Consider the following 12,515-nt stretch of genomic DNA (forward strand, 5'->3'; position numbering starts at 1 on the left):
CTTGGAGATTTGCAACTATCCCAGTACTGGTAAACTAACCACCAAATTATAGCCTTTTCTCCTCCCTCACCCAGATTTCACAGGGGCTGCACACCCAAATAAATGCCTCTTGGCTACCCATTCATCTAACAGCTGGAAAGATGACACTTGACATTTGGAAACTTTCCTGGGAAGATTGCTGCAAGGCTTTCCCATTAGCTTCCTGGTGAGACTGTAAGGTCGAATAAGCTGCCTCAAAACCTGCAAAGGGTAACGGAAATACTCTAATAGTAAGCTTGTGCGATTTAAATTTCTAATTCTCAAATCAGAGTTCTTCAGATATCATAGAAACCAGTGGCTTAAGTGGGGGGCAGAAGAATGCCTTTGAAGATGTGGGGTTACAGTTACCTTTTAAGCAATGATAATGATGAGAAAGTCTATTTCATTTAGAGCTAGGAGGGAAGTCTGTTCTGGCAAGGAGAAGGACTTCGACACAGGTAAGTTCTTGTAAAGTTGATTTTAAAATCCGCGGCTATTAGGGTTTTAGAACCTGCTCATCCTCATTCAGAGCCTCAATACAAGGCCCAGTTAATACTATCCTTTTAAAACTATCTTTCCTTATAAACATTTTTGCCATAGTTTTAAATTTCTTAAAACCCATGAGTATGAATTCCTTGTGAAACACAATGAGCTGGACACAGAGAGAAAATCATAAATATCATATTTAAGTGCTACCTCTTAAAATATTGCAAATACTGCAAACATATGTATATAGTTTCTTTTGAAGACAACTTCAATCAGGAAGTTTGAATAACTTAACTTTTAAAGATGTTAAAAAGAGAAATAAAACCTTTCCAGAATATTTAATATTAAAATGGCCAAAATAGAAATATATCTTATTACAATGAATGCGTCTAATTCAAACAGGAGGCCCTGGTGATATTCTTCCATGCACTGTTCTAGTGTGAATTCTCGAACACCAAAATATCGTTATATTTGCCGGTTAATATTTGTTAAGTATTTCTCAATGGAAGATTGACAAGACTGAATAGGCTTCTCTAAATGCTCAACCATTTGTCAATAAAATTAATAAGCAATCAAGGGAAAAGTTTGTTGGAGTACACTGAAGGAACAGGAGACATAAAGGATGTAAATTTCAATTTTAACTGAACTTTCATCTAAGATTAGAATAAGACTTTTAACGTCAATTTAATATTGTTAGACTGCACCACCTTAACAAGAATGACAGAAAAATATTTAAACAATGCGACAAATCACCCAAAGTAAAAACAATTGAGGCTCAGGCCATAGGAAGAAGATGTGATACTCAGAAATGGTTGGGCTTCTTTCCTTTTACAGTAAAAGAGCAGTCACTATCATGGCCTGCCTCAACAGCAGAGCTATCACCTTAATTTTCCTTTGCCAGGCACCCAAATCACATATTCTTTTCACATAGCTTATTGAACTACCCTCAGTTGGTAATGACTTTCTGTCACTCATGACCTAGGGCAGATTTGAACTGGTGACCAAGAGGTTAAAGGCTCTGTATCTCATTACCAATCCCCCGAGATATCTTGTTCCCTCAACAGTTAGTGATTCTTTTGTGCCTTGGTCACGTATGAAGAAAACACATACACACACACACACACACACACACACACACACACCTCAAGCAGTGAAAAGTGGATTATCAGTATACAAAATTTAAGATAGACTTGGAGAGCTTTAAACATATATTTTTTTAAAAAAATCACATACTACCTACAATCAAACAGAATGGTCATGACCATTAAAGAACATTTTCAGTCTTCATTGGTATAGCTATATATAATCTTCATTATTAGACTGAAAAGCAATATTGAAATCTACAGTTGAAGACAAACATGGTTAGTAAGCACCCGTGGTTAACAAACATGAAACAAGCCAGAAACTCTATGTATGTAACACATGCATCTTTTGCATCTGGTCTAAGTCAATTCTGCAACACAAATTAGTTTCAGAAGTATGATAACTAAATAAGTGGAAGGAATAGTACAAGCTCATAAATAAAATAACCAAAATCATATTGGTCACCTTATCATTGGCAGTTATCATGGAATTACAGCAGATAGCAAAAACAGGTAAGATTTGAAGAAGAATAAAAATGAGTATCATTTAGGAATACACATGCTGCCAGATTTTTTAATTTTCTCAATCAGAAAACACAAATTGTAAACAATAGATTATTAATAGTTTTAGATTAGAAACATAATAACTGAAAACATAATTTATTACAAAGTATTTTCCCTGTATGAAATATAAAGAAAAATAAATAAAAGGAGAAAAAAATAAAGGGAAAAATTTTGTCTAGAGAGAGGGTACAGTAGTTAAGATCACTGGCTGCTCTTCTGTAAGACATTAGATTCCTAACACATGTATCTTGGCTTACAATGATCAGTAATTCTCGTCTCAGGGAGCCTGATACCTTATTCTGGCCCCTAAGGGCACCAGATATGCATGTGATGCACAGAGACATGTGCAGGCAAAACACTCATACACATAAAATATATATTTTTAATTAAAAGAAAACCTTTTTTGTACCTTAGTATTTTAAAAAGAAGGCTCTGGATTTATTCAACTTATATTATTAATGAACTGTATTTAAAGTGTCTTATTTTTGTTGACTATTAGCAATTTGATTTAGGTCTCTAATATGCAGGTACTTCTCCTTATCCTGGAATTTTTGAGGCATGGTCTTTCCTCAATCACTTTATTTAAGATAAATTTCAGACAAGAACTAATCTGAACCTGGAATATGACCTCCAACCATCATCTCGTTTTCCCAGAGGAATACTCAAGCAAAGCCACAACACATCCCTAACCAGTATTTATTCCTAGTGCATGAACTGAGTTTTTGGAGCCCATTTCCTATGGAGGAATACCTTGTTCAGCCTAGATACAAGGGGGAGAGCTTTGGTCATGCCACAAGTGATATGACAGAGTTTGTTGACTCCCCACAGGAGGCCTCACCCTCTCTTGGAGGTGAATGGGGAGTGGGGTTGGGTGCATAAATTGGGATTGGTATGCAAATCTTCCACTAGAATGATTGGGATATCAGCCCAGTCACAAAGCCTTCAGACTATTATTTATCCTGTCTACAAGATGTGCTGGGGTAAAGAAGGTGCAGGAATTGTGGCAGTGACCAACCAATGACTGGTTTAGTTGAGGACCTGTATCATAAGAAGGAGCTTGGCCCTGAGATCCAGGACACAGAGGTAGGATAATCCAGAGGCCTAGACTAGAACCAAACACGGCTGGAAAAAAAGTCAACAAAATGATTCCTAAAGATATTCTCGTATAATCAAAGCCCAACTGTGATCAGAGGGGCTTAACCCAGCCACTAATAGAAAGAGATGCAGAGACACACAGCCAAACATTAGACAGAGCTTTGAGAATCCTGTGGAATAGGGGGAGCAAGAATTGTAGGAGCCAGAGGGATCAAGGACTCCACCAGAAACCCCACAGAATTAACTAACCTGGGTTCATAGGGACTCACAGACTGAACCAACAACCAGGGAGCCTGCATGGGACAGACTGAAGCCCTCTTCATTCCTTATACTGGCTTGCCTCATTCAGTCTTAGTAGGAGGGGAGGTGCCTAGTCTCACTGCAACTAGATATACCATGACTGATATTCCTGGGAGGCCTGCCCTTTTCTCACGAGACAACAGAGGAACAGTAGATGGGAGTGAGGCGAGCTAGGGGGAGGGATGGGAAGGAGAGCAGTGAGAGGAAACTTGGTCAGTGATGTAAAAAACAAGCAAACAAACAAACAACAATAACAAAAAACAGACAAGGAAAGATCAAAGACATCTATCCTTGTCTTCTAGAATAATTCTAATAGCTTTGATACCTGCTTACCTAGTTTAAAGAATGTACTGGCTATAATAAAACTGTCTTTATGCCCTATCATATATTTCTCCTTATTTCAGAAGGTTAAGAGTTGAATTCAAACACTATTATAAGTTTTCTAAGAGAATAAAAGATTGATCAATTGATGAGTTTAGGTTTTTTCCTTAATACGAACCTTTTCTTTATATACACACACACAAATTAAAAAATCACATTCACACATAGACACTTCAATTAAAGTAAATAAGTAAGTCGGTTAAGTATGAAAATAAGGCATACAAATAAAATTCAAACCTAAAGGATCTACATTCAATTTTCAGTTTTGTACTTTCTCTCTGAATATTCTTATCATTATTCAGAATATTCAAAAATTTTTATTCAACTGGCAGAAGAAAGTTCAAGTGTATCTGGGCTCCACAGATATCAACCCATTAGAAACAATTAAGGTGGGGTTTTGCTGAGCCACTTATCAGTGCAGCAATTAAAGAAGAGTCAGTACACTCGCTTTTGATAAAACATTGCATTATCTTGGAATATTTCAATGCTTAAAAGGACAAAGAATTCTCGCAGTGTGAGTTCAACAGACTGGAGCATCTGGTAGATTTTCTTTAGTACATTTTCAAAAGAAGGAATAATGACTTGTAAGGTAGGGAAACATTGACAAAATACCATGTTTTCCCACATTTACACCAGATCTGTCACATCACTTCTATATATGAACAATTTCCACCACATTATATGTCTGAAATTAAAAAGTAGAAGTGAGGTGCTTTCACCTTACTGTAGAACTGCAATGATTACAGATAATTCCTTGTCCTTCCCGCACATAGTGTATGTGTTCCAGGCCTGCCTTAGTCCTTACTTTGCTTCTTGGCGAAACCAGAAACCGGTGGTGAGGATGGTAGGCCAAGTGGAGAGGACCCATGACAGCCCTAGGAAGGCGGGCCTGTGACTGCACAGATAGCAGCAGCTCGCCCTCACCTGGTGCACACTATTCTGCATTCGAGACAGTAGGCACTCTTGTTTGGGACTTCCTTGGGAAGGGAGCAACCTATTAAACCTGACCCAGTCACTTTTTCCCCTTAAGTTTCTTCAGTTCCTAGGACTTGAAATTTTTCCTTGATCTCTTTTTCTTCTTGTGTCATGATGCTCCCGAATTCTCTGCTGCTTACACAGCTTGATGCTCATGCCCACTTGTCGATGCGACCCCTTTATCTTTACATGTTTAATGATTGCACTGTATGAGACTTTCACTTCTACAACCGGTTCCTTTACTAGACTCTAATTTATCTTTGAAGGAGATTTATTTCTGTTTATGTCGATGTGTCTATGTCTGTGTTTATCATCACATGGGTGTGGATGCTTTTGAAGGCCAGGAAAGCTGATCAGATGCCCTGGAGTTGGAGGCGGACACCGCTCTGTGTCGCTGCTGGGAACGGAATACAGGTCTTCTGAAAGATCAGCAAACACTCCTGAATGAAATATCTCTCCAGCCATGACTTTGTTATCTTCATTGCAAGTTTTAATTTTATTCCACATATATAAGCTTCTGATTCAGGCTACTTATAAATTATAACATTTTATAATTTAGAATACATAATTTATTTAATAAATGAATGAATGAATGAATGGATTCAATGACAGAAGATGCTCATGGATGGCTAAAGGAACCTTGTGTATTTATTTGTAAATGCATCTTTTAATGACTAATTACTAAGATTCTAAACTTCAAACTTCTGCTTTAGAGTTCTAAAAGCTTATTTAATATCGTATAATTTTTATGATATCATTTGAATGACACAAAGGCAATGCCCTCTAATAACCCACAGCAATAACATAAACAACAGTGGTCTGTAGAGCAGGCTCTGCAGTAAGAGCTTTCCAGAAATTCATCAACCTAATCTTTTTCATAATCCAATAGCATAGCAAGACCATTAATTATCATTACATATTTATTAATAACTGATCTACTCCTGAGAATACCATGCCTAGGAGGGGTGGCATAACTTGCTAAGGTTGGTTTCTAAGTATTAAAATTGAGTTTGAAATCCTCTCTTCAATTCAGAATCCAAATATATAACCATGATAATCTACCTTCCCTCCTTTACTCATTTTAAAGACGTTTTTCCCAGTGTCAAGTATTGGGCCCCACAGCTGTCTCTCGATAAATGGTAACTGAGGAAATTAGCTAATGAAACTTAAGTGAAGCTCTCTTTGGAAAATTATGAGAATAATTGGAATCCCAACAAGAATGTCTTTAAATAACAGCATTTATCTAAAAATATATATATCAAAGAAATTGCATATGCACAACTTCAGTGACTATATGCATTCATTCATGAGATAATATATGTGTGAAATCACTTAAAACTATATTCTCTAGTGTGACAATTTTCCCCAAGATAAAGTGAAAGAAAAAGTAAGATTTTAAGGAATTATTGTGTGTGTGTGTGTGTGTGTGTGTGTGTGTGTGTGAGAGAGAGAGAGAGAGAGAGAGAGAGAGAGAGAGAGAGAGAGAGAGAGAGAGGAAGTAGAGACACGTATTCTTGTGGGTAGTGCCAAACACCAGAGCCAGGGCTACATTTGGGAGCTGCCTTAATTGGGTGCTTGGAACCAAACTCTTAGCCTCAGAAAGAACACCAAAAACACTCTTAACTTTTGAGCTATCTCTCCAGCCCCTCAGAGATTTTTCTTAATAAATACAATAATAATATACTACTTGTTTATAATAATAACTTCATCATATAACATACATATTAGCTTCAGTTCTTCTTCATATTTATTTTTAATTATGTGTATGTGTGTGCCAGTATGTGCATGTGAGGGCAGGTGCCCACAGAGGCAAGGGATGTCAGATCTTATGAAGCTGGAGTTATAAGTTGTTATGAGGTGCTTTATGTGGGTTCTGGGACTGAATTTTGGTCCTCCACAAAATCTAGTACATTCTCTTAACTGCTGAGCCATCTCACTCATTTTTATGAGAATGATTATTCTATTCTGCATATTTTCCTATTCAATATATGAATATATTCTTCATAGAAAGAGACAAGCATGACCAGAAGTTTGAATACAGGATGTCCAATATGTGGGTGCCAATCATAAATGTGTTGTCATAGACCCCTAGACAAAACTGTTAGATACAAAGGAACAAGTAAAATCCAGAGACCAGGGCCCAGACCCAAAAGAAATCTGGTCTTCTGTGTAAAATTTATAAACAGCATCACATATCAGGGAGATTGAAATTCATCTTGAATGCAGAGAGAGAGAGAGACACTAAAAGGATGTTTGTTAGGACATTAGAATCAATGTCATCTTGCAGAAGCATGAGTGGCTGCAAGTTGGGCCACTGGATTTGGAGGCGAAGTCTCAAGAGAGATCAGAGAGGCTGGAAGTACATTATAACCATGTGGAAAGAGAAGCTCACATATTCTCTCTACTCCTAAAAGTCACTGCATTGCTTCATGCTTTGTGTCTCCCCCGCCCCTTGGCAAAAGGCAGAAGTGTTGAGTCTTCTAAATAGAAATCTGTGCCTATTTTCCATTTTAACTCCATTTTAAAATGTTATTTGATGCCTAGTTTAATATGCTGAATCCTTAAGTCAAATCCAAAAGTCTTCCTAAACACTACATTTTTAAATATTTCATTCTTAGAAACATGTACTTTTAAAAAAGAATCACATTTCTCGTTATCATATTAAAAGTTTGTTTCTTTTATGGGTAAATGGAAGGTGAAGTGAAATGCTTATTCAGTTTTTAAGTAACATTTTGTCTGATCCATAGGAGTTAAAAGATGAAATTATGACTCCCTGTAGAATCTTTCTATCCCTCCAGATGTCAGGTCAGAGCCCTGAAACCCAAGTAAGACTGTCCCTCAACACATCCTCCCATCATAACCCCAACTGTCCCTCCATTTCTTGTCTGGCAGAAGCCTCCTAACCAACAGAAGGTTAGAGAGTCTCGAACTACAAGTAAAACCACTTCCTCACCCAACCCAAACTTGCAAAGCAAAACCACAAATGTCCCTCATCATTCTCATCAACATTTCCCAGTCTGCACCTTTGGTAAAAGGCTCTAACCCAATCAGAGGCCTGTCCAACACAGTGAACCCCAGAGACCAGGTCAGTTTCCTGAAAATAAGGCAGAAGCCTCCTGCAACACCAAAAGCCAGGCCAGATTGTTGACTCCCAGAGGACCTCTGGTGAGATCAGAGAACATGTACTTCACCAGAAATCCAGCCCTCAATATGGTCAGCAAACCCCTGTCAAAACAGAGGACATACAAACCATCAGAAGTCCAGCCTTCAATTCAGTTGGAGACCCTCCTCTCAACAACAGGCCACTCCAGCCAGAAGATCAGAGAGGAAACAGAAACCAAGTACAGAAACAAACAAACACTCATCCAACAAAGACAAACACAGAAATTGGTACCTAGCTCTATAATTATTCCAAATTCAGATGCCTCAACACTAGTGCGAGAACACAATAAATAACAGCCAGGGCACTATGTCATCACAAGCACCAAATCATTCCACTATAGAAAGCCCTACACAGTCAGCACAACTGAAGCACAAGAAAAGGTCCTTAAAGCCAACAGTATGAAGATGAAAGTACTTTAAAAGGAACTAAATAAATCCCCTAAAGAAATCCAGGAAACAAGCACGCAAAAAAAGAAATTGAAGGAAATCAGTAAATCCAATAAAGAATGTCATAAAAGAAAAACAACAATCAAAAAACGAACAAACAGAACAAAATCCAAACAGCTGAAAGTAATGAATAAAACTGTTAGAGACCTGAAAACGGCAATAGAAGCAATTAAAAAAAAAACACAAACTGAGGGAATTCTGAACATGGAACAATCTAACAAGCAAACCAGAACTGCATCACAAGCATGAAGGAGAGAATCTCAGGCATTGAAGACATGATGGAAGAAATGGTGCATTGTGAGTAGATTTGAGTGGGATTAGGAAGAGATGAGGGAGGGGAAACTATGGCTGTGATGTAAAATAAGCCCCATGGTAAGCTTGCAACCATTTTTGAATCCTAAATTTCAGGGCACTAGGTTCAACATTTTAAGGTCTACTGCTTGCAGATGTCCAGGGTGAGGTGGAAAGAGATAGATGACTCATAGGTGAGGGAAACCATTATAATCAGAGTACTGAAATGAGCAAACAAACATGTCAGGCCTAACAAAGTATCCTGACTGAAATGCAGTAATTGTTAAAAAAAAAACAAAAAACTTCAAACTATATGGTCATGGCAAAGAAGAAAAAAGACAAGAAAAACTTTAAGAAAAAGTACATTGTTTAAAGAAGGTAGAAAAATCAAAGGAGTTTGTTAAATTATACCTATTTCTGACTAGGAGAGAAACTGAACATGGTTGTATTTATGTATTTATGGATATATATGTGTATATATGTTTACATGCATATATGTGTGTATGTATGTGTGCATACATTTGTGTATGTAACAGTGAGAAAAGGAAATAAATTTGAAAGAGAGAGAATTTGTTGAAAGGAAGGAAAACTGGAAATTATGTAAACATATTACAATCAAAAATAAAATAAACAATAAAATACAAATACAGAAGGATTGGAAATTGTGTTAATAAGATTTTTTTTCTTCCTTTTCACAAACTTAATCATATATTACATCCCAGTTTCAGCTCCCCCCTCCCTTTTTCCCTTCCTTCCCCCATCTCTCCCTACCTCACTTTTCCCCCAGATTCCTATTTCCACCTCTCCTTACAAGAGAGTAGGCTTTCCAGGTACAACAGTCAAAAATGGCATAAAAAGCTACAATAAAATCAAGTACAGATTTTATTCCAAGGTTGGATGAAGCAATTCAGTAGTAGCAAAGGGGTCAGGAAGGAAAAAAAAAAGAGTCAGAGACCACCCTTGCTCCTACTGTTAAGGGAACTCAAAGAACACCAAGCTACACAACCAAAACATACATTCAGAGCACACAGGTCATACCCATACAGTCTCCCTGATCTCTGTGAGCCCACTTGATTTCCAGTCAGTTGATTATTTGGGCCATGTTTTCGTATTTTCCTTGACCCCTCTGCCTCCTCCAATTCGTCCTCCCCTTCCTCCAGAGGACGACCTAGGCTCTGACCAGTATTCGGTTGTGAAACTCTGTACTTTCATTAATCAATTTCTAGAGATGTTTGGAACTGATGTTTTTCAATAGTTTGTTTTCTTCTAAGTTATACACACCAAATTTGGAAATGGATAGGAATTCATCTGGTCCACATGGACAGATCAAATAGTTGTCTAAATTACAGAGGTTCATTATGAATCAGATTATAGATATTATCTAAGTGGGTATCAGCAAATTTGATACGTAGTATTGTTTATTTAAGCTATTCCAAGTACTTTTCAATAGACTTTCATCTTCATAGCACGCCACTAATAAAAATGCATAAAGCATTCTCAGTGAGCTGAATGAGTTTATTACCCAGTCTGAATATTAAAAGTTATATCCAAGTAAAAATATATATGTACATATATGACATATAAAACGCTTTTAATGGGTTAGGAAGATGACTCATTGGGGAAGAGTACTTGCTATGCACGCATGGGTTCTTGAGCTCAAATCCTCACAATTGTTGTAAAATATTTCGAAAGATTCCATATACCTCTAACCCCAGCACTGGTAGCAAGTACAAACAGGAAGATCAGTGAGGACTGCTGAATGTCAGACAAGTTCCCTGTTCCCTGTGAAAACCAATGTCAAGGCAATAAGTGAGAAAATAATAGAGCAGGACTCCCAGTGTCCCTTTCTGGCTTTTATGTATATATTGACATGTGCATTCACACAGGCACATGCACAAGCAATACACACATATACAGACATACACACAAAGTGTGCCCATAGAGATTAATATCAAAAGTCAAAAAGTACTTAGGAGAAAAATATTTAAGCAATACTGATGACAAACGCCTACCTGTATGTACTTGTGAATGTACCAAGAAGCTTGTTTTCCATCATTCACAGATTCCACTGTGGTGTTAGCCATACCCACAACATCACCACCTGCAAATACCCAGGGCTCACTGGTTTGCATGGTTTCTGGATCTACTTCTGGGAGACCCCATCTGTTAAACTTGATGGGACTCAAGGCTTCCTTCACTGAAAAAAAGGAAAGACAATAGGCAATGACAGATCAGTAAATCATATAACAAGTTGAAAAACATCCAATAATTATTGTTCTATGTAAGCAACTGTTTATAATAAACAGGTAAAAGGTATGTTAGTGCAATACCAGAGTCAACACCTCACATGTAGAAACTAAAAGGAGTTTGAAATACTTAGCAACTGCTTTACTATCTAAAAAGAGTTGAACCAATAAAGTATAGTCTTTGAAATACATATAAATGAATTTTCTTATCCATTAATTTACTTATCCATAAATCCATTACTATTCCCACGATCCCAATAGTATTCCTGAGTGCTACAGGTTAAAGTTATATAGTTGATTTATGGATTGTGATCAAATCCAAATCTTTTTTTTTTTCTAAGAAAATACTTTATAAAGCAAAAGGGAAAGACCTTCTATATTTTCACTGGGTTACTTACCCTTATTATTAAACAATTTGATTCAAGTATATGGTCACATTCAACTCAAAATAAGTGCTACTTTTGTATCATATAGATTATAATAAATATTATACACAAATACGTGTATGTATATGTGTACATATGTGGGGAAAATAATTATAGGAGAAAAAGTCATGAGTGGGTTATGTGGGATAAAGTAGCAAGGCCAAGAAAGAGGAATAGAAGTGTTAAGAATACATTTTATTCATATAAAAAAATCTCAAGAAATTTCAATGAAGGAATTAAACTAAAATTTAAATTAAAAAGCCTTGTTTTATATCTGTTGAATTCTACATAAAGTAGAAACAGACAGCTATTTTTGGCCTAGTGCTGATGTGCTTTTCCTAATGGAAGACAGAACTACGTATATGTGACTTGCTCCTGTATTGTTATCTGTGGACTTTAGAAAATACTGAGATGGACTGGTGTGTGTGAATGAAAGAGTCCACGAGTTAAAGCTATCACACTCAGGTTTCTATTTTAAAATCTTCTGCTATTTGTACTTCTTATGCTAGCTCACCTTTCATCAAGAGTAAAATTAAATATTCATGTAATTATTTTCCATGCAGAATGGCATTTTGAGATTTTTCTAATGCCTTTAAAGGTCACATGCAAGGAGACCTTTCTCATTGTTCCCCATTGCATAACAGATCATCACTACCATCTGTTGACAGTTACTTGAGTTGCAAGAACGTTATTAGTGAATAGGGCTCATTTCTTCAACGTGGTTTAATGTGTTATTATTGAATGGCACATATAATATGCTTTAAAAATAGACAAATAATTGTAAATAATTGTATATGATAAGTGAGATTACTTGTCTAAAACTTTGATACACTCTGGCCCAAATAGAGATATAAAATGAAGAGAGTTTTAAAGTGGCAAACAATTCCAGATTGCTTTACTAAAAATCCACATCCCATTTGTACATTTAACCTCATTTTTTTCAGAAATCGCCTTGAAGATAACTACTGGTTTCATCTTAAGAATGAGAAAAAGAGAAAGATTTTTCCTACATCTATTAAAGACATATATTGTTAAGCTGTTGA

General features: G+C 36.6%; 1 protein-coding gene across 1 annotated transcript in view; it reads right to left on the reverse strand.

Annotated features, from left to right (window-relative positions):
• Dpyd (dihydropyrimidine dehydrogenase) overlaps positions 1 to 12,515 on the reverse strand; it is an 801,706-nt gene that overhangs the window by 428,670 nt on the left and 360,521 nt on the right. Inside the window, exon 12 of the mRNA XM_087897615.1 lies at positions 10,814 to 10,998. Within this exon, the coding sequence (XP_087753741.1) occupies positions 10,814 to 10,998 (185 nt within the window). The remainder of the gene's footprint in view (positions 1 to 10,813; positions 10,999 to 12,515) is intronic.

This window comes from Myodes glareolus, chromosome 17, assembly GCF_982192425.1.
Source record: "Myodes glareolus chromosome 17, mMyoGla1.1, whole genome shotgun sequence".
Taxonomy (NCBI): domain Eukaryota; kingdom Metazoa; phylum Chordata; class Mammalia; order Rodentia; family Cricetidae; genus Myodes; species Myodes glareolus.